General features: G+C 38.3%; 1 protein-coding gene across 3 annotated transcripts; it reads left to right on the forward strand.

Annotated features, from left to right (window-relative positions):
- The first annotated feature begins 728 nt into the window (after positions 1–728).
- On the forward strand, positions 729–23,401 carry SEPTIN6 (septin 6). Of its 3 annotated transcripts, XM_053472490.1 has the most exons (11): positions 730–845; positions 6,140–6,254; positions 7,364–7,559; positions 7,995–8,181; positions 9,013–9,174; positions 10,040–10,136; positions 11,043–11,211; positions 12,077–12,209; positions 12,577–12,767; positions 13,516–13,551; positions 15,991–16,659. In XM_053472490.1, exons 1-10 carry the CDS (start codon positions 816–818, stop codon positions 13,517–13,519), a joined length of 1,284 nt encoding a protein of 427 aa, XP_053328465.1. In that variant the 5' UTR covers positions 730–815; the 3' UTR covers positions 13,520–13,551; positions 15,991–16,659. The 3 variants fall into 3 exon arrangements, with proteins under 3 accessions (XP_053328463.1, XP_053328465.1, XP_053328464.1); XM_053472488.1 differs by lacking the exons at positions 13,516–13,551; positions 15,991–16,659 and adding an exon at positions 17,597–18,120 and having other exon boundaries at positions 729–845; XM_053472489.1 differs by lacking the exons at positions 13,516–13,551; positions 15,991–16,659 and adding an exon at positions 22,336–23,401.
- Positions 23,402–27,341: the final 3,940 nt, after the last annotated feature.

Genomic DNA, 27,341 nt, shown 5'->3' on the forward strand with positions numbered 1-27,341 from the left:
TTTTGCTCCCTGCATGAAATGTTACACACATTTGTGCTCACACAGAATTAATGACAAGCTGTCTGGGAACAAAGATTGCACAGACAAGCTGCACTGGCAATCTGGGAGCAAAGATGGCACAGGCAGGTTGTTTGGGGGCACTGACAAGCTGTTCGGTGTCAAAGATGGCACAGACAGACTGCGGGGAAATGACAAGTTGTTTGAGGGCTAAGATGGCACTGATAAGTTGTTTCATGAGAAAGGGTGGCATTGTGGGACATGTTACTTGTGAAGTTGGGGCAATTTTCGCCTGAGGGCCCTGTGGTTTCTACATACGCCTTGGTATTGCTGTGTTCTACAGCCCTAAATATCACAAGCATTTATATTGTTTATGTTTTGAATTGAGTAAAATACATTATTCTTCTTAGAAACACCTTTTAAATAGCCATCAATAGGCCACTTGCAATGTTGTTGGGAGTTATGCTGCACACCCATCAATTAACCGCATTTATAAAGCATTCAGCCCAAATCAAGCCAAATTCTAACATCGGTTCTTTGAAGAAAGGAAGGTCCCATTGATTGCACAGTGAACACATTATCATAAGCAACCCCGCGAACTGCCCCGGCAGATACCCTCTGCGTCCCCCAGCGCCTATTATCGGTGCAGAGGACATATTGCTCTTTGTGTACATTGTAGCCGCGGCTGCGTGCGGTGCGTTTGAGAAAAGAGTGCAGGGCTGTGACGGCGGACACCCCTCCCCCTTGAATTGGTAGAGACCAGAGTGTAGCCGTTTCTCTTTGTCGGTTTCCTGTTCAGTTTCTTTGAGAGCCTGACCATGGCGGCTACTGAGATAGCTCGGCAGGTGGTGAGTAGGCAGGGCCGGGCATCTTTTTGGGTTGCACCGTCGAACCGGAGCGGCCTATTTCTGTCTTACATCTTAACAATGGTTTAGCCATAAGCATCCCGAGCCATGCACCGTGACACGGCTGTGTGCCAGCAGCCAGCATCCTCATCACATCCTCCTGCTGCAGGCACAGGGATGGGGAGGGGGTAGAACGGGGCACTCTGCCCCAAATCTCATCACCTAGCTATCGATGGGTTCATGCCATCCCCATGCTGCTGCCAGGACTATAATTCCCACAATCCAGCAGGTGTAAAAAAAAAAAGACATGCCGTGCAGGGCGTTGTCGTGGTAGGGGCAGGATGGCACTGAGCGCTTGCAGGCAGGGGTTAAAAATCAACAGATAACATATCGCTTAACCAGGCTTTACCCCAAATGATACCCCCCCCGTTTATGACTGTCACACTGTTTATTATGTTAATGAAAGCATTGTTATAACAGCTGGAGTGCAGTAACTCCAAATATTCCAGAATAATAAAACATTACACTGTTATTTCATTAACCCCTCACATACTATAGCATACAGTAACATAGATCTATGGCTGTTTGGGTGCCGTACACCTTTTCTCAAGCCCTATATATTGTTTGCATGCTGTTTAATCTTGTTTTTATATATATAAATATATAAATATATATATTGTATGTATATATATAATGTGAGAAGGGAGTAAATAAGAGTGCAGTTATTAATACGATGATATTTTAATATATATATTCTGTGATTTTGAGAGGTACCCACCACTCATTTATTTTCGCCAATGAAGCAGGGGCTGTATTTGTTTTTGTGGTCAATGATCGCTTTGAACGTAAAATCAAATCCAGGTTAAGCTTTGTGAATAGTAAGTGGTTGGTGTGATATAATGCTCTAAGGTTTTTTGTTTTGTAATTGGGGGGGGTTAAGTAAATTAGAGATTAGCGTTTAGAGCAGGTGCAGCCAAAACCTTTAAATGTGACGTACAGGATGTATATGAACCTCTAGCCGTGCCAGTGAGGGGACGCAGTGTGTTGTAAAGCAGTTCTACTTCATATCCAGTATTCAAAGTACATTTAGCCCCGCTACGACTTGCTGATACCTTTTTATTGTTAAGGCAAAGCTGCTTCTAAAATCCGGTTTCATTGTGATGCGGTATTTATAGGAAAACATGGCTTGCCTTTTGGTGGAAAAAAAATGGAATAATGTGTCTTGTATTCCAAAAATTGCAAAGGACTTTTGTGTTATTAGCCGTATAATGCATCCCCTAATTGGATAGATCTTATAGTTAGAAAAATATGAATACTTAAGAGAAGTAACCCAGTTTTGGGGCTTTTTCTGTATATCTTGATTGCTTACGCGCACAGAGTCTTCAGAATTTACTTGTGCTGCTTTGTTATAAAAAACATATTTTCGTACTCAACGTATGTCTCTTATAACTGATGTACGGTTATCAAGAATAGATTTTCCCCTTTATTATTCTTGGCACACCATTAACAGTAGGATGGTTTTGTTTGTTTTCTTGTAACAATGTTCTCTTGTAGCGAGAATTGGATAAAGGATTGTGTTTGGGGTTTTCGGAGTGCATAGGAATGGCTGGCAGGATTTTGTGAATTATTGTGTGTTTTGTCCAAGTGTCTCTTACTTTTTGTTTCTTCTGTTTCTGGGTAGGAGAGAGTTTTCTAATTGTTTCATACGGTATTTTGTTCTTTTTTATCGGTGATGCCGGGGTTGTAAGGATGATTGCACAAAAACAATGGCTATTAAACTAGCCTTCTGAGTGTCCTTAACGGGTCAAGAAGTTTGTCTAATTGCTGGTTGAACGCAGGAGAATAAACTGGGTTTGGATAACCTCCACATTGAGGACTAAATCCAGAATAAGTTCATGTGAAAATTGTCAATGAGGATCTTAACGTAGGGCTGGGAAAATTGGAGCCTGACGAGAAATAAGTATACCCATAGATATCAATATAACATGGCATAAAGAAATAGGAGCCAGATCTAAAAGTCTAGTGGCCATGGCCACCTGGCTTCTGGGATTTGTCAAACCCTTGCCTAGCAGACTCTTTAGCCCTTGATGAGCAGCTCAACAAATCTTCCATTTTTTTCAATGCCTCTTACTATACATAATCTGTAAAGAGTCTTAACTCTCCGGTCCCCCAGTACTGAGATGGCTGTACACAGCCAGCCGCGGGGAACACGTGTGTTATTTCCAGGTTTCTGTGATGGCTGTTTCTCTGGAGCAGTGACCTTGGTGTCCTGTTGAATTAGTTCAAAAGGAGGACCTAGCAGTAAATAATCATTAACATTGCCTTTGGGTTTTCCGCATCGTGCGGCACATTACTGCTGATGTTGAGTGGGGCTGCCCAGTGGTTGAGGGCACTGTCTTTGAAATTCCGTTTCAATTTGCCGGATTGCTATAGATTATAGAGGGTCCTACTATAGTGGTTAACCCTTTACTTCCTACCACAGCAATAGTATAGAACACGCACTATTATATAGTAATGTATTTTAATTCCATATTTTACATAAAGCATGTATACGGAAGATGTTTACCAATTTCAGCATTTTCTTTGTAACTAAAAACGGCGAGGTTATGTAGTGCGTGACGAAGACTCGCACTTTAAACGCTGTAGCCATCTATAGCGGATGTACGCCGAAACACCATGACCACAGTTTCTTTTATAGAACAGGAAACGCTGTGCTGATTTTGACTGTATTGATGTCTGGAAGCTGCAGTTTCTCTTTAGGAGTGATCGGTTCCATTCTGCACAGCCCCACAGTCATTACCTCGCTCCTCCAGCATCTCCCTGGAAGCTGCCTATGTAATAATTTTCTTTATGTATAGCAGTGGAGATCTGTAACGATCCGCATCACTCTGTAATGTTGCAATTGTTTGTGGCGCCAACTGGAAATGTACAGACAGTCGCCGGCCAGGCAGACAGTAAGTCAGGGTAGAGTTGGACTCTCATCAAGCCATGTGTCGTCCCAGCCAGATTTTCCCCTAAGCACTGGTCATCCTTGGGCATGTCCATAAGGGCATTATACTACCAAAAGGGGAACATGTGCTCTAGCTGGTTTATCTCTGGCTCGCACGCCTCTTATAACAGGCTTTGGTCTTCAACCTAACTTGTTTGTCCACCAAACCTCATCCTCCATGCTTTACTTGGTATCTATGATTTTAAAATAAGATACAGACAGATCATGATGGGAACAATAGCTCTGCTCACAGTTTTGCAATATAGAAATGGTTAAATCTGTTTTCCGGTCTTTGGCTGACCACGTATAAGGATCTATTCACTATAGGGAGAGTTTGCAGAAGAGCTGTGTTTAAGCTCCTATACATTAAAAACACCCATCCCCAGTGAGCTTCTGCAAGACTAGCTTGGCTTGCCCTGTATAATGTATAGTTAAATCTGTGACATTGCTCCAAAGTCTCACCCTTTTAATTATGCATTATCATGCCTCCACTGCCCTACTGAGCCAAAAAAGCGGCGCCATAGAGCTCATCAGGATTTGGAACTGGAGGACTGACCAGAGAATGCATACTGCGCATGTGCTCATGTTGGACCATGTAATGAATAGTGAACCGAGTGTTGAAATCCCGAACAGATCCCATGATGTACAAATAGACCAGACCCTCTCACAAAGTACGCTGGTGTATTTCTTAAGGGTTACGTGTCGTGAATGCGCACTGTAGGGTGCACTCTAATCAGTGTTCTAGGACAGTGAAACTTTTGCATAAACTTAAAGCATTTCACTAGAAGACTTTCTGAAGTGCACGGTGCAAGCGCTTGAGCTTTCATATTCAAGCAAGTGTTTTTTAAACGTATTGTTCAAACATCATGTCCTGCGGTATCATGGAGTTAACCGGCTGCCAAGCTTCAGTGGGGCTTATTCACTAAACATCAAGTTTAAGGTTAATGGAAATGAGATGAAACATTAAGTGACTAAACCCTAGCGTGTTACGTAGGCACTTCAGAAGACACACTGGAACACATTGACAAGCGTGTTTTATTTATTACTTGAATTTCTGATATAGCATGTAGATCTTAGCCAAATATATAATATATATATATATATATATATAAAAAGTGTTCATTCATTTGGCAGTTTGACTTATACTGTGTATAGAATAATATTTAGTTCTTTAAAGTGCACTTTTAGCATGCTTGAATTTTACGTTCTATCTAGTACACTTTTCCTTTAGCGCAGTCTTATTAAGGACTTGCACGCAGATTGCTGGTAGCAAGCGACAAATGGAAACCAACAATAATACATTGTAATTGCTTCCGCAAGCTAAATGGCTTTATGGAGCGGAGCGCTGTGCTGGGATTCCACTCCGGTAGCCAGAGAAGTGTAAATATTATTGTAGAATTTTTTTCCTAATCACCATGGAAATTGTATATATTTCTAACTTCAGAGGCAAGCCGCCCAAAAAGCCAACCCATCATCCCTGGTTTTAGTGTCATGACGGTGTTCCAGTGTTTATAGTACTTTCCTAACATCTAAAGGTTGAAAATACTTGTAGCCAAACACAAAGTAAATGTTTATACTAAACGGGATACATGTTTTAATCATTGAAAGCTATGTTGACTTTGATCAAGGGTGCCCAGCGCTAGTCCTTAAGGGCTGTTAAAAATACTGCCAGTCCTGCAGTGCGGTCGCCATATCAGAGGTTTCTAATCTTTTGCATTTAAAGGTTTAAGATCCAAAACCGTGGAATATATGGGCAATAACCCAAAAATGTGTTCTGGACTATTACCTCTGCAGAATGTATTGGTGACTTGCCTTTGTAAACCTATAGCGAGTAGATGGATCCCACACGTGCATATGGCTTGTAGGAGTTTATCTCAAGAGCCTTAGAACCCCTTGTACCAGAGTAGCCCATTTTGTAGATTAAAAGTTTTTTCTACTACCATGATTCCGTGCGTCTAAATGTTGAGAGATTTGGCTACAGATCCGGAGCGGCGCGGTGGACCACATGAATGGTTTTCCATTTCCTCTTTAGCGTGCATCTGTTACGGGCCGAGTAACATTCACAATGAGCAGAGCTGTGCACCTCATCTACAGATCTGTCTCCAGAGCCAGAGAACCAAATAACTCTTGTATGTTGGGTATATAATGAAACATGCATTTAAGACCGCATAGTGATTTCCAAAGAAACTGGAATCTAGGTTTTTAAAAAGCTATATATATATATATATATATATATATATATATGTATATGTATATGTATATGTGTGTGTGTGTGTGTGTGACCCTTCACAGTATGCTCTTGTTGTAGGGCGAAGGGTGCCGTACCATCCCTCTTTCTGGACACGTGGGATTTGACAGCCTGCCGGATCAGCTGGTTAACAAATCAATTAACCATGGCTTTTGTTTCAACATCCTCTGTGTGGGTGAGTATTTATAGACACGGCGACTCTGTTACGAGAGGCACTGATCCAATGGCCTACATGTGTGCTTATGAATAGACGAGCTGCCAGCTCCAAATCAACACGACTTCTGTAACTGTGCTGAAGCCCAGACCGTTCAATGGCCGGATATAGATGAATGGAACGTATTGTATGACTTGTTTACTGCAAGCTCCGCGGCACATTCTTAATCAAAATCACTCCCGGGGCCCATAGAGCAAAACCAGAGAGCCTGCTTAATACGGTGCTCGGATTTGGACAACACCCTGTACACCTGCTTAAGACCCTGTTACCCCAATCAGTGCCGAGCGCATTGACACAATTACACAAGGGTTACAATAAAGGTTTAAGATCATGAGCAAATTAGAGATTGTGTATAACTTTATTGCCGTATACAGAGCTGTTATTCAAAATGTGTTTTATGATGACTCTCAGCCAATGGCAAAAGAATCCTATGTTCAAGAAATATGGCTAATTCTGTAAAAGGATAAGTTCAAGTAGATTTGCTCAGTTTGACCAATATATTATTTCAAATCCTTTTTATGCTTAGTCTGTAACAATTGCCCTTCTTACAACAACTCCTATAACCATCCCCAGTGACTTCCCTTTTCGAACATGTTTTGCATACTAGGATAAGAACAACCAGCAGAAATAATGTTGGTTTTTTTCGGAAAACGAGTTCTACAATCATGCAAGTGTTCCTGTGTTTATACTGGTCTTCTTGGCTGTTTGTGTACAGATTTCATTATGTGTTTTACAGAATTATAGTTCTGTATCTGAAGAGGCACATATTACAAGCCTGTGTGTGTGTATATATAAGAGTACTTCTTCCAACATTTTGTGAATTGTGTATAACTTTATGAATGAGGTAGGGTTAATTGTCTAAGCCAAAATGTAGAAAAGTGAAAGTTTCCATAGTAACACTTATATGGTTTGCTTTAACGAAAGAAAAAGTTAATTACAATTGAGAAATGATGCCCGTTCAGGTTTGATTTGTTTCGATGGCTCACAGAGAAGACAGACTACACGTTCTAAATCTGATGTCAATCTAATACAACGTTACACGTGTAATGGTTATTAATTTATTTTCTTAGGCGAGACAGGACTTGGCAAATCAACCCTCATGGACACATTGTTCAACACCAAGTTTGAAGGAGAACCGACTTCTCACTCCCAACCTGGTGTTCAGCTGAAGTCCAGTACATACGATCTTACGGAGAGTAATGTACGGCTGAAAATGACCATTGTCAGCACGGCTGGCTTTGGGGATCAGATAAACAAAGAAGACAGGTAGGCGCTGTTTTAATACATTTTCATAAAAATTCATATACATGCAGCGTTAATACATTTTTGGCATTTCCTTAATGTTCATTTGAACATAATTTGTATGTAGTGTGTGTGTGTGTGTGTGTGTGGGGGGGGGGTGTTTGAGATTTCAAAATATTAACCATATCCAAGTGGTAGGGCATAGACAGACAGAATGGGACGCCACATGTAAGAGGTCATGCTTTGTGAATCTCATATCAACGAAAATTACTAAATGAAAGCAGACTCTTTTGTTAGAATAGAAAAAAATATACACAGTCCTGAACATTTAATAAGTCTATAACCAATGGTCAAATATTCTAGCAAGCAGGCAGGAAAATAAAATGTTCAGAAAATGGCCTTTATATATAATGAAAAAGAGTAGTTTATTATTCACTATTACTTTTTCATCTCTTCTAGTTATAAGCCTATCGTTGAGTTTATTGATTCCCAGTTTGAGGCATACCTTCAGGAAGAGCTCAAGATCAAAAGAGTCCTTCATAACTACCACGACTCTCGAGTCCACGTCTGTCTCTATTTCATTGCTCCAACTGGCCATTCGCTGAAATCCCTGGACTTGGTCACAATGAAAAAACTGGACAGTAAGGTTAGTGTGCACAATGACGATTGTTTTATGCACCTGGGCTTTTTTGCTGCTATTTGTATTCTACAATGCTGTATGGGTATCCCGTAAATGTTACATCTAATATCTGGCATGTTGAAGGTCAACATCAATGCATTATTTCCCTACTGCAGGCTAATAAAAAAACAAATGTGCATTTTGCCTAGTGTGTATGTGTGTACACACAGACGTGTATTTTACCTAGTAATATTTCTTCAAATAGTTTTTCTTGCATTATTCTAGTATGTTCGCTTTCTGCACTCATCCCACAGTGAAGAAAATGAATTGCTGTAAATAATCCATACCTTTCATGTTTCATGCTCACCCTGCTTTGATATTTTGTTGTGATTCCACTATTATTATTATTATTATATTTTATTTATATAGCGCCAACAATTTACGCAGCACTATGACCAGTAGTGCCCTAATGTGTAACTTATCTCAGTCGAACCCTTCCCGGTTTTCCATGGTGTCGAATCATTTGATGCTTTGGAGCTTTTATGTTAGCAGTGAGCATTCTTAGAACTATCCACTGTAATCGCTGGTATAATGAGCATGTAAACACAATCACACAATTATTACAGATACATATGGAAACACGAATGATGATGATATATTTGCATCGTTGTAGAGTGGCTGGATTTTCCTTTGATTTCCAAACATTTTAATGTGATTCTCGATACCATTTTCTTAAGATTGATACTTGCACATTAGATTTAAGACCTCCGTTTCCTTCTAATTCCATTTAGCAGATGCAAGAAGGGTGTACAGAGTATCTGTGAGAATAAATGCATTTGTTTTTCTTCCCTTGTTTAGGTAAATATCATCCCAATAATTGCCAAGTCTGATGCAATTTCGAAGAGCGAGCTGACAAAATTTAAGATAAAAATCACGAGCGAGCTGGTCAGTAACGGGGTACAGATCTACCAATTTCCCACAGATGATGAGACTGTTGCAGAGATTAACGGGACAATGAACGTGAGTGTTGTGCTTTTCGTGCAGTTGAAATGCCAGTTGTTTGCCCCATATTGGAGGTCTACTGGTGTTCAAGTGGACTTCCAATGGCATCGCCTCCCAGCCATTCCTTGTGTCAGTATACCCGTATTATATTTGCTTCTCTAGATGAACCCTGAAGCCTTAAAATATTCCTTATTTGGAAAAATTAGACAATGGTTTCAGTCATCCACTTAAAGTAATGTGCACTTATATTCTCACTTTAAATATGATCATGTTGGTACATATCAAGATAAGACATGTTAGCAGTAAACGGATAGATTAAAAAATCCACTTAGATGAGCAGCGACAGGCCAATGCATAATCATAGAATAAAATGGATACGCGGTACACAGGAGAGGATTTTCTTCCCAGTGAAGGCTGTAAAGTGTTGAAATCCACTGGCAGAAAAGGTGACTTCTGATGCTATTAAAACAAAAAGAAAGGAAAAAACAAAGCTAGCGTGGCTAGTTGGAATTTGTGAAATCTGTGCATTAAATCTTTTGCAGTTGAGACTTAATGGAGAATAACATTTATTAGAGATGTTTGCTTGTTTATTTGTGAAATGCTCTAAATGTTGAACTAGAGGAATACATGTATTTATTATTGCTGAATATTTAGTCTTGTGTTTATATCTTTAAGCTATAACCTTTCCCAAAACACTTAAGTGTAATAAACCTGTTTTATGGATGCATAAACTAGACACAAAATTGTATCATATAAAATTATGTATCGGGCATTCAAAAATATACCCACTTTAGCTATACTAAAATTGTGTATTAGATTCAATTTTTTTTTTAGCTATGCCTACCTATCATTTTGAATTCGTTGTTTTTCTTCCACACGTCAGGCACATTTACCATTTGCAGTTGTTGGGAGTACAGAGGAAGCCAAAATAGGAAATAAAATGATGAAAGTCCGGCAGTATCCTTGGGGAACTGTTCAAGGTAAGCAGTTGTTGTATCTGTAAAGTTTCACTGGTTTTCTTACATTCATTCACGATCATTCAGCCCAAACTAGAGATAGAGATAGATTTATTAATGTAAACTAGTGTGGTGCATTCAATAACTGCAGGGGAGGGCTGGCAGCCTAAGGCCTGGGGGGCAAGTCAAGTGAAGTGGCTCCGCCCCCTCGCACTCACCTTTCACCCCTCACGCTGCTCCCATCACTATGCGGCCATCAGACTGCTGGAAAACTTATCTAAACGGCCGCTGGGTGCTGATGCCACCGGCCGGAGATACTTTAATCCTTTTTTTTTTTTTTAATTTAATATGCCGGATCGGCTTGCCATATTAAAAATTAATAAATAAAGTATTAAAGTAGCGCCGGCCGGCAGCATCAGCACCCAGCGGCCGTTTAGATTCGATTTCCAGCAGTCTGATGGCCGCATAGTGATGGGAGCAGCGTGAGGGGTGAAAGGTGAGTGCGAGGGGGCGGAGCTTTCACCCCTCACGCTGCTCCCATCACTTGGCGGCCATCGCATATGGGTGCTGATGCCGCCGGCCGGCGCTGTTTTAATACTATTTTTTTTTTTCATTTAATAGCCGATCCAGCTTGCCAAATTAAATTTTAAAAAAAAAGTATTAAAGTAGCGCCGGCCGGTGGCATCAGCACCCAGCGGCCATTTAGATTAGATTTCGGGCGGCCTGGGGGTAATTGCCCCCCAGCCCAGCCCGCCCCTGAATAACTGCATCATTTAATTTTGGCCCCTAAAGAGGCTCTCTTGAACTCATATTCTATAATCTTTTGAATACATGTTCCTCCTCTATGTCTTTAAAACACCCCCTCCCCATTGGACCTATCGTGTAGGGATGTTTTGTGACCCAATAACCATTAACTGTTTTTTCTTTTAGTGGAGAATGAATCCCATTGTGATTTCGTCAAACTTCGAGAGATGCTCATACGGGTGAACATGGAGGATCTACGGGAACAGACCCACGCGCGTCATTATGAGCTGTACCGAAGATGCAAGCTGGAGGAAATGGGCTTCAAAGATACCGATCCCGACAGCAAACCATTCAGGTACCTAAAAGCAATAGGAGGGGTTTATGCTGTAAATATGCACAATTACAAAAAAACATTGTTTTTCTTAGGACATTCATGACATTTGAGGATAAGTTATTTGTTCATATGAAATTTGTGATTTTCCTTATTATATAATATCTATTTTAAATAAACCTTCTTATTGCAAATTAGTTTAGTAGCATAAGATATCTTTGGTCTGAAAATAACTTTTTCAACCAAAATACATGTTAAAGGGGAACGTCCCATGGAAAAATTAATTTTCAACCCGATCCTAAAATCCAGCGCTGTATACGGTGTTGTAGATATTGACAGAAACGTGGTTTTATCTTTTTTTGTTTCCTATAAGCTTCCTTTATGTGCAGACCTGGAGGCGGCCATTGTTGCCAGTCATGTGGTACTTTGGGTGACATTTCCTGCACAACCACCACACTGAGCTGATTATTTATGGCAAAAGACTGTTGGCTGGTTGACTAACATAGCAGCCGTGTATTTATCACGGTAATAATAAGGAGTCTAGTGTTTCTCTAGTAGATTTTGCCAAGATAATACAACTGTTTTCAAAAAAAGAAAACTACTACTAAAAAAGATTGGGGGGTTCCTCTTTAAGGAAAAACATTCCCAAAAACATTGTTGGCTCAAAGGTAAAATAGACAAAAGCTGAATGATAGATTCTTACTAATTCCTACTGCTATGTGTGTGTATGTATATATGTGTGTGTGTGTGTGTGTGTATATATATATATATATATATATATATATATATATATATATATATATATATATATATATATATATATATATATACCGTAATTGGAGGCTTTTTTTTATCTGTGTCTGCTGATGTATTTTTTTTATTTTTTTAGTTTGCAGGAAACCTATGAAGCAAAAAGAAATGAGTTTTTAGGAGAACTGCAGAAGAAAGAGGAGGAAATGAGGCAAATGTTTGTTCAAAGAGTGAAAGAAAAAGAGGCAGAGCTGAAAGAGGCAGAAAAAGAGGTATTCTTTTGTGTCGTATTAAAGTAACCTAATTGTTCCTCATAAGATTAGACCATTCACGTGCTCAGAATGACCGTGTGCTGCAAAGGGAGCAAATTGGATTAGGGTGTCTTCCTGAGGACATCCATACACATAAGGAAGCTCCGGTCTGATGAAAACGAGAAGCAGCCATGGACGCTGTATGATAAACAAGTCACTTGTACATAATCTAATCAGCTCTTGGTATAAGGTTGTTTCTGATGTCACTGCTTCTATGAAGATTGCAGCTAAATCACAGGTCTAGAAACCCAAAGGATAGAATATTGGTTAGATTTAAATACGTTTTTAATATTACATTCTAGGCACTTAATGCTATGTTTGATCGCAGCTCCATGAAAAGTTTGATCGACTGAAAAAATTGCATCAGGACGAGAAGAAAAAGTTAGAAGACAAGAAGAAAAGCTTGGATGATGAAGTCAATGAGTTTAAAAAGAGGAAGACTGCAACAGAGCTACTTCAGTCCCAGGCACAGCAGGCAGGGGGATCACAGACTTTAAAGAGAGAGAAAGAGAGAAAGAAGTAAGTATATACTTAGCATATTCAAACTGTTCTGAAAACCTTGGTAATAAAAAGTACAGTTCCTCGCTTTAGAGCTTTAATAAGCTCTTCCGAAGGACGGTTGAAGAGGCAGTTAATTCCAAAACTCATTACCATATGGAAAATAAGTTCCCTATTTTCGGTTCTATGTGTAAGACTCGCTACATCATGACATGTCGCTTTAAAGAACAAAATGTTCCTTGGGGCTTCATATGGAAAGCCAGGTTATGATTCACATTGCTGCAACATTTCAGCTGCTGTCTCGTGTATTTGTGGCGTGAACATAAACCCATTTTAGCTCTAACATACTTTGAATGGTAATCTTCATTATTGATGCCTGAATCCTACAAATGTGTTTGAAACCTATGGACTTTATATATAGTTAGCCTGATACTAAAAACTATCCCCAAAAAGGGGAATAAGACATAAGAAATAACATTAAATTATAATCCAAAAGTAAATGCCAGTAATAATGTTTTACAGCCAATCTCATAAATTTCGTAAAGACTCGTATTGATGCTGCTTGCGCTAAAACCTATTTCATGTAAGCACTGACATGTATCGCCCATACGCTGACCATAACCATTTGCTGCCATCATTTATTGTGTTAGTAATGCGTTTGTTAATCCGTTCGTGTTGAGTTGCTGCTGATATTTAATGTACAGTATTTGAAAGATTAGTCTGTTCACTTCACCCTCATCATGGTTGTTACCTGTGTGCTGTTTTACAGTTAATCTGCTGTTTGCTGCATGGGCGCATGGTTCTGGTAAGCTTTATTAACTGCGTATTTATGGTGTGGGGGTCCGAGGCGCTCGGGACGAGGTGGCACTGTCTGTATGTCCCACAAACAATCCCGTCTCATCTTAAGTGTCCTGCAGTTCATTTCGAACCAGCTTTTAGCAAATGAGAATAGCCACGGGGTTGCTGAATATTTCAACACAAATGGAACATGTACTCCTACATTATCCCAATCAAATATCTTCCATTGTCTTCAAAGGGGCTTTTACGTAACAAAAATATTGCATAAAGTACTAAGAGGTTAAATGTTGGAGACTTTTTTTCCCCCTCTGGTCAACATACCATGTTATTCTACTGAGTGTTTGTTTTTTCATTAATGAATGGGTCCCATAAAAGTCATTTTCACTGAAAAATTCACTTTTTTAGGAATGCAAATTCCCTAAAAATGTTCTGTGTCTCCTTCATAGCCCACATCCCTCCCAGCATCCAGCTGAGCTTTCCTAATTGTCTAGTGAAAACCATGTTATTATGACGGTTCACAAGCATGCACTCACTGGTACGGAGACTACTTTGTCCTCCCCACTGCATGAGCAACCGTGTGGTCACATCTGTAGCGCTGTGCCTCTGAATCTATTCGCTTTGCATCACATGATTTAACACTCTGCTTATATTTTGTAAAGGACTAATGCAGTAATCTAGGAAAGAAAGGGAAGAGACTGAAGGAAAATAAGAAACCAGCAGAAAAGTAATAAATATTGGGTATCATTCACTAAAGTAGAAGCTTGTAGGACCGTTCTGGTGTCGACTCCCTTCACTATAATTCATAGATCGATAAGAGTGGAGACTTTCTATAAACTCTCATGATTTAACTATGCATTATATATGGCCAGATCAGCCCTATTTGCAGAAGCAGTTCACTGAGGATGGCCCTTTATAATGAATTGTAAACTGAAACTCAGGGTGGTGAAAGTCCCACTGCACATTTAATAAGCATCCTGCAAGTTACTTTGTCTTATCACTCTGTCTGCCTCCATTTTCCCTTCTGGTGACATTTCACCGGCTGCAAGGGGGGAGGATCCACGTCCCTTGCAGCGCTGCAAGGGTTCCTCTGCTCTGCGTGTAGACAATTTCTGCTGCTGCCGGCACTTCTGCCGCGGCTTCTATGATGGAGCATTCCGGCACTCTGTCATAAAAGCCCCCAGGGGAAGTGCCGGCAGCAGCGGAGGTTACCAGAGAGGATTCAGGTCTCCTGCAGCGCTGCGGGGGATCTGAATCTTGGTCTTATAGTCAGACCTCTATTTGAGATAGAGTCATTCGAATATAAGACGAGAGCATTTGCTCTGAAAAAAAAACATCTTATAATCAAGCAAATACGGTATACGGTATTTGATAATGTAACCCACGTACATGCATACAAAAAAACCCATCCGAGGCACTTGGCACAACAAGACGATATTATTATTGGAGTAAGAATTTAATAACCAGATGGACTATCTGAGGGAAAAGTCTTTGTACACTGCAAAAGACGCTCAAGCATAATCTAGCTTCCGATAGAAAACAAGCTGCACAATGCATTTTAGCTAAAAGAACTACCTTAGACTTCATAAAGTGTGTTTGATACAGGACTTTTTCTAACATAACAGCCATCTCTTTTTAAACTAACAATCTAATACGCAGGCGCATGACTTGCTACTTGACTTTTAAATAATTTTAAGTGATCTATGGTGCGTTCAGTAATAAACTTGGTGTCTGGAAAGTAATGGCTTTTGTGTGCTTGGTGCCAAAAATACAGTTATCTCTTGAGCTCTTGCATATGGCTTTTTTTTTTTTTTGCTGTTGCCATTGTGCATTAGAAAACATAACTCTTTGAGGCTGAACACGTATATAAGGGCCCCTATTATTGTCCCTGGGGATGCAGGGAAAGCGTCTCAGGAACACTTAGCTGTTATTCTAGGAAAAGCCAACATGCCATCTCATTATGTACACTTCCTAATGAGATGTTATCTTCCCATGCTTTACCTTTGTTTGACCGTAACTTAGGAAATTCTGATTAAAACGTTTTGAAAACATGTGGAAACACCATATGGACAAATTTACTCTCCATTAACCCTATTATCTGCTGGTCTTTGAGCTATTGAATAAAAGGTTGTTAATATTAGAAAGATGTAGAACGTGAGTCAGGGCTGGACCATTTATAACTGCAGTCCAGAGATGGCCAGTGGGCTACTCGAGGTAGGATGCTTGTACTGATCGCCCTGCCACCTCAGTGCATAGCTCACATTATGGTTTAAGTCTTTAAAGCAGGAAGACTAGTTTGTCCGATCGGTTCTTGTCTGTTGTCAGATTGAATGATTTAGTATTTTTGTATGGTAAAAACCTAATTTTGAATTAATAAGAAGAGATTTTGTTTTCACATATTATTTCTTTTCTAAGGACGTTGTTATAACTTTTTTTTCTTAATTTGCAGTTCTGGTTTCCTGTAATCCTTCTATGTTTTTGCCATGATTCCATCCTCCCTCCCTTCCTTCATGTAACGCACCATATCCTGCCTGCCTGGCCACCACAGCTCATTCCTGCTAACCCGTTTTACAAGCATGAAAAGTCTGCTGTGTCTGGTCAACTTAACAGAAGATGCCACTGATAGCCTCTATGGGACTGTACCTCATAATTCACCATCATCCTCGTCTGTATGCACCTACTGTTTGCATGATATACTTCATAATTCACCTTGCATTATGTGACCCTACACGTCCATTTACATTCCATACCATTCCATCCTACACTTTGATTTTTTATTTGTGTTTTTTTGAAGCGCTTTGTAGAGGCTTGACGATTTGTTTTCATTCTGTTCATCTCATGGCTGTGAAGGAATTAAGTTATATGTGAATGAATGTTTGATACCTTGTGTATTTCCTTTGTTTATGCAGCTTAAGAACCACCTAAGCACACAATTCTTAAAATAAAATTGTTTGTAAGTGCACAAATCATTTTTCCCCTACCCTTACTAGCTGAAACTGTAAGGGACTACTGATTTCCAGCTTGTTTGAACAGAAAAATATAAAAAGTTGTAAATGTGCTGTTTAAATTAACCTAACAATGAGTGTATCTTAATAAAGTCACTCTGTTCCCTACATAATTTGAGGACAAATGCAAATTGTGGGTTTTTTTTTATTAATTTTGTTTAATAGGGTTCAGTAGGGTCTGTCAAGATTTTCTATCCCAGCTTTCTTCTCCTATACAGTAATGCAAAACCAAACCCTGTGCCACTTGCAGTAGAATTCTATATAACAAAAGTATAACCGCATTCTAAAAATATATAACTCTCAGTTTCCCTGAAATAACTACATTTAGGATTCCTCTCATTGTATGGGCTATTGGAGACCCTTCTGCACAATATTATGATTTCTGGTAACCAAAGCTATTGGCCAACTATTTAGTCAAAAGTATTATGACAATCTTGGCACATTTTCCCCTATAAGGTCTAGTTTCTCAATCTGAAATACCTTAAAATAATTGTTTCAATTTATAATAAGCAAAGTTATACTTCTGTTTAGTTTAAGAAATCCAATTCTGGAGTTGTGACAGTCACCGTATCCATCCCTGTTCCATCCCTGCTTTATGTATACTGATGGTGTATTAAATAAAGTAGAAGTAAAAGAAGAGTCTAGTGCCCCCCCCAAATGAATATTCTTCTGCATGCAAATAGATGTTTCTTTTGTTGTTGAATTTGAAGCGCATGTGCAGGAACGTGTTCACTTCATGCTTTTACTAGACATAGGAAGTAGCTACAGCATTAGCAAAAGAACTTCTAGAAACACAGGCAAAATTGACTTCAATATGTGTTTTACTTAAACGAGTAGAGTGTTTGAAGGTACAACTAGATTCACATTCTTCCACTTGTAACGGTAAGTGCATTTTTAGAACAAGACCTAAAATGATCACTTGGATCTGTGTGTGTCTTTAACATAATGCAGGTTCGTGATATTTTATTCTGTTTAACTTATGACTTAAAAAAATGGCTTGAATAAAGTATCTTTTTTATTTACTTTTTTTCTTACACTTTTTCTTTTCAGTAATCCTTGGCTGTGTACTGAGTAATATTCCTACTGTGATGGAAACGCCTCTTCTTAAACTAATTGCTGTGCTTTTTTTTTTCCATGTTGTGGTTTTAGACCGTTAAATATTTGTTCCAAATATGAAAGCTTTCTTCGTCCAGAGACTTATCTTATGTGGTTATCCAACTCCCATGATTTTCAGACGATGGGAGTAGTATGCCATGCCGTTGAGTGGTTGTGCGTTCTTTCTTCTTATTTAGCACTGATTTACGTGAAAAAGTATGTCTTGTAAAAATTAGAGTTTGTTGAAACATTTAACAGAATGTGAGACTATTGTCATTTAGTACATACTAAATATTGTAAATGTTTTTAACTGGTTCAGCTTACTTGTACAATATTTTCACTGCTCATTTTTTTTTTCTTGGGGAAACAAAATCAAGAATTAGGATAACTAATTAGGGCTATTGTCACATTGTGCATATTCTTTATGGAAAGAATTTCACCACAAGGTCACAAATTGACCGTTCATGGGACAAACCATTTTGAAAAAAAATTGAACCAACATTGTTGGAGTATTCAGAATGATTATTTTTTGTAGGTATATAAGACTGATCGGATTATCCGAAAACATCTTCCGTGTATTTATACGGCAGATTTAATGGTGCTTTACATTTTTTTATTTTTTTTCCAAAAATGTTCTCCTTTCATTTTTTTCCTCCAAGATTCTTGTATTCCAGGCCGTGAATTGGATTGTAAGCAAAGCATGAAAGACCCAGTTCGCCAAAATAACTTGTTTCCTTTTGGATAAATAACGTTCAACCTCTACGATTTTTACGTCTTTGTTATACGACATTCAGTTTAGCATAATTTTAAATCTCTTCACTAAATTAACTACTTTTGGTGTTGAGAGTAATTCATGAATTAACATGAATTAAACGTTTTATGTAGTGCTACCGGGTGCTGTACAGCTCACATTGCAGCATACAGGCATCATACCAAGAGCTACATAAAGAATGCAAACACTGGATTGCCATGGAGCCCAATGCACATTGGCTGAAACTGATCCCAGCATGCCTTTGTAAAATGTTGAATAAAACTAGACCTGTGGACAAGGTAAAAATGAGAGGAGTGATGTGATATTTGCCACTTCTGACATCAAACCTTCTGCTAGGTGCATGCTAATTATTCTTTCCATTTCCTGTGATCTCACGGTAAGGATTGCGTTGGAATTCTCCTCCCGGCATTGTCTTAGCAAACTGCATAGGCCCTCTAGCGCTGGAATTTGCTTACGCCCTTGCCGTAAAGTTATTGGCGTAATTATCTGATAGCAAAGCAGGGACTAAAATTACATGAGTTATTGTTCTGTAATGCTAAATGGTAATTACAGGATAGAGTCATTCTGAAATGCACTTTGGGTTCTTTTGGACAACCTTGTGTTAGAGCCCATGCTTATAATATGACCCACCTATAGGTATCAACCGTTAACTTATTTTTATAATCAACCAAGTCTGTCCTGTTTCTTACTTTTTGTCCTTCTTTGATTTTTTTTTTGGAGAAGTGAAGTTACACTAAACTGATATTGTTTAGGTTATGGTGAGACTCTATAATAGGCATTCATGTATTACATGCATGATTTATGTAGACATACAATTTCAGGAAAACATTACATGTTGACTACTCATGTTATTTTGTACCTGCATGTAGTTCGCACCCCAACCTTATTGTCTTAAAGGTGCTGTTCTACCTGTTCTGCTGAATTTAACACTTCTAACTAAAACCAGCATTAGAAACTTTATTCACAGTACTGTTAAATGCCCACTCAGAATTATTTAATGTACAAATTAACCTCATTCATAATTTTTGCATGGAATGCTTGTCACGTGAAACATAAGCAGGCATTGATAGGTCGTTGCCATACACCCTGAAAAAAGTTTTTGTGTGACTTAACCTTCATATGAAAGAATCAAGCAACAGATCAGCTAAGGTTCATTTGCTCATCATACTAGATAGTCTTATTTAGTTGTAGAGGAATGTAGAGGGCATCACGTGTGCGATTTTATAGTTAGTCACAGTCTAAGTATGTACATGGAAGCTTCATTGATTTGTGAGCCGCCAATACAGAACCTTGCTGCTGTTTGTTAAGACATATAGTTAATTAAAGCTGCTTTGTGATGTTACCTTGCCCAGATTTCTTCATAACACTCCCCACCCAAGGTGTGTGTCTGCCATGTGATTAAATTGTATACATTTATTTCATTCCACATGTTCCTAGGCTTCAATGAATAGCGTAATGATATTGGTTTATCTCCAAAGGCTTTCAATATTATATTAAAAAAAATTATAATCGGGGCCTGTGATGATAAACAAAACGGTGTTTTGGGTTTTTGTTTGAATTTTTGACTGGTAATATTCTGCCTCTCCCAAAAGCACCGCATCCTGGTGTCGCCTCAAATCCATACGATAAGTGTTTTGGCATATAACGTTTTCTACATTGTCAGACCAAGTAGTGACTATTTCAGCCAAGTATTTTGCATATTTAGTGATATATTGTGTAAGTCAATGTAACGTGGAGATATTGATTCTGAGAATAAAGTAGATGAAATAAATCATTTCTGTGTATATTGTGCTCTCTATGAACGGAAATGTGTGAATTATGTGGAAAAACAAAAGAAAACATCAAAACTGAATTTGTTTATAACAGAACTTTCAGCTCTCTCCATAATGGCTTGGTAAAACAGTAACTAAAATAGTTTTTGCACAATCTGACCATGATACAAACACTTAATTTTTCCAAAAGTGGTTATATGTGGAATTAGCTGGCCGAGGATAGTCATGTTACTCCACTGGTATAAGTGACTTTTTGGTAATGCAGTTTTAGGACAGGAGTATAAGCCGCTTGTTATCATGGACTTGATACTTGAAGGTTTGTCCTAAAATGGAAATATTAATCAAGTAACAAAGGTATTACTATACTAATACATTTTCATTGGTTGCTATAGCAACAGGATCACGTTTCCAACTTGGCACCAGAATCCATCTTATACATAAGCTAGTACTTAATATCTTCTAAAACATTTGACTTAAGAAAATAATGTAAAACCTACATATTTCTTCTTTATGTTGCATAAACTGAAAGTTTATTTGGTGAACGGTGAGCCTTTTGATTTGCAATTATAAATTGGTTTTGACAAACCCCGAGGTTGCATAATTTGTATTTCAAACGTAATGCTGTTATGTAGTTACTACAATGGTAAATCAACCCATAATCCAAGTTGCAACTCATCAAAGCATTTCTCAAAAAAAGTCTTATGTATAATACATAGCCGTGACAAAAATGTTTGTTTAAGTAACAGTCATTAGTAGTTGCCTTTGCACAAAGGTTTTGTCCAGACTATATGCCACAAATAACATCATAGGACTGTGGTGTTGATAGCATTTTGTGTGCCACGTACAAACGAGCAAAGAACCCATATTGTGTGTTTTCTGACCGCAGTTAAATAATATTTTAACACAGAGGGTGTATTCAATCACTAGTTACATGGTGTCTTCAACGTGAGATAGCTCTGGTCACTTCCTCCAAACTTACTGGGTATGGCTCTGGAGAGTATTAGGGCCCTGTCCCTCACGTTCTATTCTATGGAGAGGTCACTGTCCCAAAATAGAGATGCAGTTAAATATTACACAATGACTGAGATTTACCTAGTGTCCCTGGGGCACAATTAATTTGCTTTAGAGTGCAAGATATATTGAATGGGATTCTACAAAGTAAGAATTTTGAGTTAGTGGCCAATTTGTACAATATAGGCCAACGCTGCTCGTTATATGTACCTGGTGTAATTAGGAAACCCAACATTATGGTGGTAAAGGTGACTTTTTTAGATACTATCCCAAGGACTAAGGGGTGGGTGACAAAATCATTCCTGTGAGGAACAATGTGCCTAAACTAACAAAAAAAAAACACACACACACACACTGCATTGTGAAAACATGGACATCTGTGAACTCTAACCATACTTTTATATCCTTTATTTATTTTTCTGTGGTAATCGGGAATATATATGTAAGATGTGATGCAAAAAAGTCTCAAACGGTCATTTATTTCTAAGCTTCACACAATTACCTACCCATGAACCAGTTGTGTATGTGAAGTTTTCACAACATGGAGCCCTGGAGGCCAAGTATGACACCAATTGCGTCATGTGACACAACATAACTGCGTAAATATCTACTATAGAAATTGCATCAAACCTCCTCGTACAATCTACGGATCGGCACAAAAAGAGTAAAATGCATCTTTATTTGTGTCAATTCTCTGTCTTCGTGTATAGCTCCTCTGATGACAGCACAGGCTAGTGCTGGCCCTTGGTGTTCTAAGTTCAGCTAGGAAAGGCGATATTTAGCTGTAGCAAACACTGGACTTACTGTGGGTATCTAAGTAACTAAGTAACACCCATGCAAAACTTTACGCTTGAAGTTTTCCTGCTCTTATATTTCTCCGTAACAAAAACCTATGTAGCTTATGTTTCTAGATACCCTACTGACCATACAAGTATGACTGCTCCAGGAAAGCGATTTCCCCCTCTAACATGTTCTGTTGATGCTTATGTGAAAAAATCTTATGCTCATTTGAAAATAATGAATCTGTGTTTGAATAATAACGCTTTCTTTGCCAATTTTCTTACTCAAGCTTGTTTCTTGTATGTTGCCTTCTTGTCTGTCTCCTGATAATTGCTTGTTTTTTTTCTTTCTTTCTGTAGCTTCTTTTAATCTGTCTCTGCAATCGTATAAGGGAGAAGACCACTCTTTATAGAAGAAATAGAGGTCCTGTTTTTGTCTCGAAATGGGAAAGAAATGAAAAGTTATATAAAACCCAAAAAACCTAACACCCTTTAACTATCTCTGTCAATAACTATAAAGCTGTTCCTCTATGACTTGCATGGTATTTGACATTGAGAAGAAGTCTAACATTAGAGGGTCGTATATCCTACATGGAAAAGAAAATGGGAACAAAAGCATTACATTACATATTAATGTCCATCAATAACAATGTAGCTACTCGTTTGCCTTGGCCATTACTGATAACGGCTTAAATATGTTGCTATAACAAATACCTACAGAGCAATGCTCAGGTCTATGATACAAAAGCCATTTCAAAAAACATGTCTGGACTTCCTAGCGGCAGCTGTTGTGCTCAATGTGTAAAGATTGGACTGAAAGTTATGGGCGTTATCCAATACACTTATTTTTCTTCTGTTTTTTCATAATAGAAAATAAGAAAATCCTGCATTGTGTAATTGTTTACTCAAATTCTTACAATCCGCCATCTGCGGTATTTCCATGTGGTTTGCATGTTCCTTAGAACAGCTGACAATGTCGACATTTAACACAATGAATTAAATAAAAGGCATAATTGGGTAAAGCTGCATAACCCCTGGTTAATCCTACATAGATTTTAGTGTTTAGAAAATTATGTATTTTGATACAGGAATCAAACACATATATTACGAGGAAATAAGAAGGAAGTAGCCCACCTTCTGCACATGCTCAGTAACCCTCATGTTCAAATTGGTCGGAAGAGCATCACCCAGTTGCATTTAGGCTTGCAATGCATCAGCATTTTAATAGCATACATGTGATTGGCTGCTGCCACTTCCATTAAGTTTTATTCACATTGGCTAGAATGAGTGTTCCTAATGAGCATGTGCAAGAAGTGTACATATGAACGCTCTGTACTTTCAGTAAAGACAGCTGGGGAGGAGACATATTTATTGTTTTCAACTCCAATTGCTAAAGAACACATGCACCAATTTACTTGCAATAAAATGTATTTTCGTACATGCAAAATGAAATCAGATATGCATTTAAAATGAAAATAGGGCTGGAGTGGCCCTTTAATATGTTTTTTTTCTTTCTAAATGCTTTATAAATGCTAAGTACAGATGTCTCGGTCATAAAATCATTAGATATACAGTAGGTTTTGTTAAAATATGGCCTGTTGTCTCTCAATTACTTAAGTACTCTAGTTGCGTGCCATTTACTGTAATATATAATTGCGCTAGATATAAAATTCTCTATAGACCTGAACTGTGACCGAAAATTATCCAGGGAATGTCCACCATGCCCTCCCGCTTGGATTTCAGCATTTCCAACACTGAATGATAATCTGACAAACACCTTTGGTAAATTTACTATATATATATAAATATGTATATATATATATATATATATATATATATATATATATATAAATATATATATATATATATATATATTTACAGGCAGTGGAAACATTATGACTTCTCTATGCTTTATGAAAAGCCAACCCCAGCAAGCCTCCACCGTGAGAAAGGTTAGACTGGTGTACTACTGGATTCCTTTGTAGGGGAGAGGCTCATTGGAGTTGTCCCTGGTATTGTTGACTCGGTAATCTGGAGTGTTCAACTCCCTTGCAGACTCCCACTCCATGGTGTTGCCAAACTATATTGGCCTTAAGAAATCTACCTGATTTCTTCTATGGACCATCCAGGCCTGTCTAGGACCAATTCTGCTAAACCATTCTCTTTCATTAGGTATTTACCATTGTTGGAGTTCCAAAAACCTCTCTGCCCCTATACTTTGCCCCTAACCTCTGCCACGTGACTTATACCGTATTTGCATTGATGTTAGGAGATTCCTAGCTCATATTCTTCCTTTTGGATGTGTCTCAAGGAGTATAATTTTTACATGTTTCTTTTACCTGTTTTCACTTTTAGGATTTTTTGCCCATGAACACTATGATTTTACTAAGAGTACATTTCTTTAATATATTGAGTGTACACACAAGGAGAAAAATAAGCAAAAAAATACCTCATTCTGAATGGGCGAAGCGTATACTCACACTTCTGCTAAGAGCTGTGCAATCTGGCAGCCTGTGAGTTGTTAGAATACAGTTCATGCCTTTCCCAATTAGCATCTTGGAATGATAGGACTAGTATTCTAACAGGTGGAGCACCTCCGGTTTCCCAAATGTTGCATCTGATGTACTTCAGGTTCTCGCCCAGGAGTGAATCTGTCTGTGATCTTTCTCCTATCCTGAGACCAAAAAAATGTTTATTTTTTTTTAATTTTCCATTACGTTAATTTCCGTTACATTTTCTTAAGAAGTATTTTTTTTCTTTGTTTATGCTTTATACAAAATGAAGTGTGGATGGTAGCATTTTACTTTCTCAACATATTGGCCAATGCTTTCTCATTTAATACCTTTCTGTATGTTTCAAAATAAAGAAATTTCTTAAGTCTCTATCAATTAATTTTATTTTTGTCTTTTTTTGGGAGGTCTGTTAAAAAAAAAACAAAAAAAACAGTAAGACATGTACATGTATTACGTGTCTTGTTAATGTGACTGCTTTTACAAATGGTCGCCAGTAAAAGAAGAAATCTGAGAAAATGTAAGTATTTTAGGATTTTAAACTGCCAAATGGATAATATTCCTAAGGATAACAGTTTCAAGAAAATGCTTATATTACTCTATGAGGTTAGAGGTGGTTGCTTATTAGCAGCGGGCAGACATTTCAGTCAATGCCTCATTGGCACCAATGAATTTCACCGGCTTTGGCCTAGTTATGGGTGCCTTGCATATCTTTGGTTTTACTTTTCTTGACGCCTTCGAAAGCACACGTTCTCTACGTTCCTCGAATTATGTTAGATTACAATGTACAATACATGTGTGTCAATAGTAAGTACCAGCTGAAGAACCATTCTTGGCTATTCCTGCAATATTTTAATTTTCATCACCTGAACGTGTCAATTGATCATATTTGAAGTCCAAACAGATTAATAGAGTGATTAACAAATTCAGTTTTTAAAAAGTGTAACAAAAGCAGCTTCTTAAGATGTTTGGGTTGTGGATTCTACAAAATAAAAGGAGACACGGGCTGTGGCATGCATCCTTTCAGATTCTCCTGGACCTTACAAAGAGCTTAATAAGATAGTACAAGGAGTATGGCACAGAGGCGTTTTAATTTTTTTTTTTTTTATTAAGAAAATGTTTTGTGAATAAAATTGAATTTGGGAGTAGAAGAGATTTTTTTTCTTAGCATTTTGATGAAATAGATGCTATCATTATGGCAATTTCTTTGAGAATAGTGTCAAAATTGTCTATTATTTGTAAAAAAAAAAAAAAATAATAATAATTAAAAGCCAAGAAAAAACATCCCATAGTTAATAGGAAACAGCCAGGTAACTTGTCAAATTTGTTATAGTACTGATCCTCATGGAAACCTTGACTTGTAATCATGTAAGTCAGCTCCAGAGTACGTGACCCCAAAAATCTGCCCCTTCACCCAAAGAAGGTGAGATTGGGTCAAAAACCCTGAGATGCAGGGCCAAACCCTGAGTGTTCCTGGGTATATATATAAGACCAAACATAGATGTCTCCCCATGCAACCCAGCGACAAAATGTAGACGCTATCGTTAATTCAGGTGAATAACAAAAGTCCCGAGAGCATATTGTTTAATCAAGGTGTGATTGGATGTGTATGCAGTGACACCAGGGTTCTCAAGTTATGAAGAACTGCCCAAAACACAGGCTTTTAGGATCTCCTGTTGATCGGTGTCTGAAGTTTATAGCCACCTGTGCTCATCTGAAGAGAAAGCGAAAACACTATTCCAAATAAGGTGACCACGTGTCCCAGATTGATGAAAATCAACATTGTTCCCAAGGATTCTGAATAATTTATAGAATACATATGTGTGCATATGTGAACTTGTGGTCTAGTCGCCACTCCATATTACAATTCATGGTCAGTATTTAGTAAGGGGCCAAAGAGGTCATCATTAAGGGCAGCAAGTATTGTGGGGTGAAAAATGGTCATCCATATATATATATTTATATCAATGGAGATATGATCCAAGGGAAATTATTCACCGGAAAGTAGTCCCAGCCATGCACAAGCCCTTTCAAAAACACCCTCAACTGCTTTTTGTGCCTCTTCATATAAAAATACCTTTATATATATCTGGTATAGGTGGAATGAGAATATCGGTATTCATAGCCAGGATAACATAATGTCCATCTTGCTGCACTTTATGAACATAATAAAAGTGACACATATTGCTTGGAATGAAGGCTGCGGTATATGTTATGTAATTAGTCAACTCTTTTTAATTACAATATCAGCCAGAATTACGCCCCTTTAATGTAAGATCACTGCTGCTCGTTAATAGTGAAACGCATTACTAATATTTCAGTCACCAACCACTCCTTTATTAATAATTCACCAAGCACCCACTTCAGACAGTTCATCCACACCCGGCGTTTCCACCAAACACACTGCTTTCTCTAATGCATTCCGCAGAATCCCCCCCATGTTTGCAAAGTGGACACCATGAAAATTTCAAAGGAGCCACACAGCGTTAAAGTGCATATGATGGCTGGAGCTCGCTGGTAACATATTATTATTATTATTATTAATAATGTTATTACTACTACTACTACACATGGACATGGCAGAGACAGTTCAGGTCTCCAGAAGCTGATGAGCTCCAAAATCAAGGCATTTAGTATTCAATCTAGAGGACCCGAAGTTGGATGTTGGGGTATAGACAGCAAATCATTAAGGAGATAATAGTGAAGAAGGACATCTCGCTCTTGGATCCCAGGAGTCTGGAAAGCCACATTAATGACAGTTTATCTTATTAACAACCATTTTTATTATTTTTAGCCTACCTCTGTATCCTTTTGGGCACCAGCCTGACAAAAATGCCATCATAGTTATGCTTTAGG

Source organism: Spea bombifrons, chromosome 8 (genome assembly GCF_027358695.1).
Source record: "Spea bombifrons isolate aSpeBom1 chromosome 8, aSpeBom1.2.pri, whole genome shotgun sequence".
Taxonomy (NCBI): domain Eukaryota; kingdom Metazoa; phylum Chordata; class Amphibia; order Anura; family Pelobatidae; genus Spea; species Spea bombifrons.

Excerpts from the sequence above, each read along its gene's own strand:
- SEPTIN6 (XM_053472488.1), top strand. The coding sequence starts at position 816 with ATGGCGGCTACTGAGATAGCTCGGCAGGTG. Across the intron at positions 9,175-10,039 it reads AGATTAACGGGACAATGAAC|GCACATTTACCATTTGCAGT; the intron begins GTGAGTGTTGTG and ends TCCACACGTCAG. Across the intron at positions 12,210-12,576 it reads TGAAAGAGGCAGAAAAAGAG|CTCCATGAAAAGTTTGATCG; the intron begins GTATTCTTTTGT and ends GTTTGATCGCAG.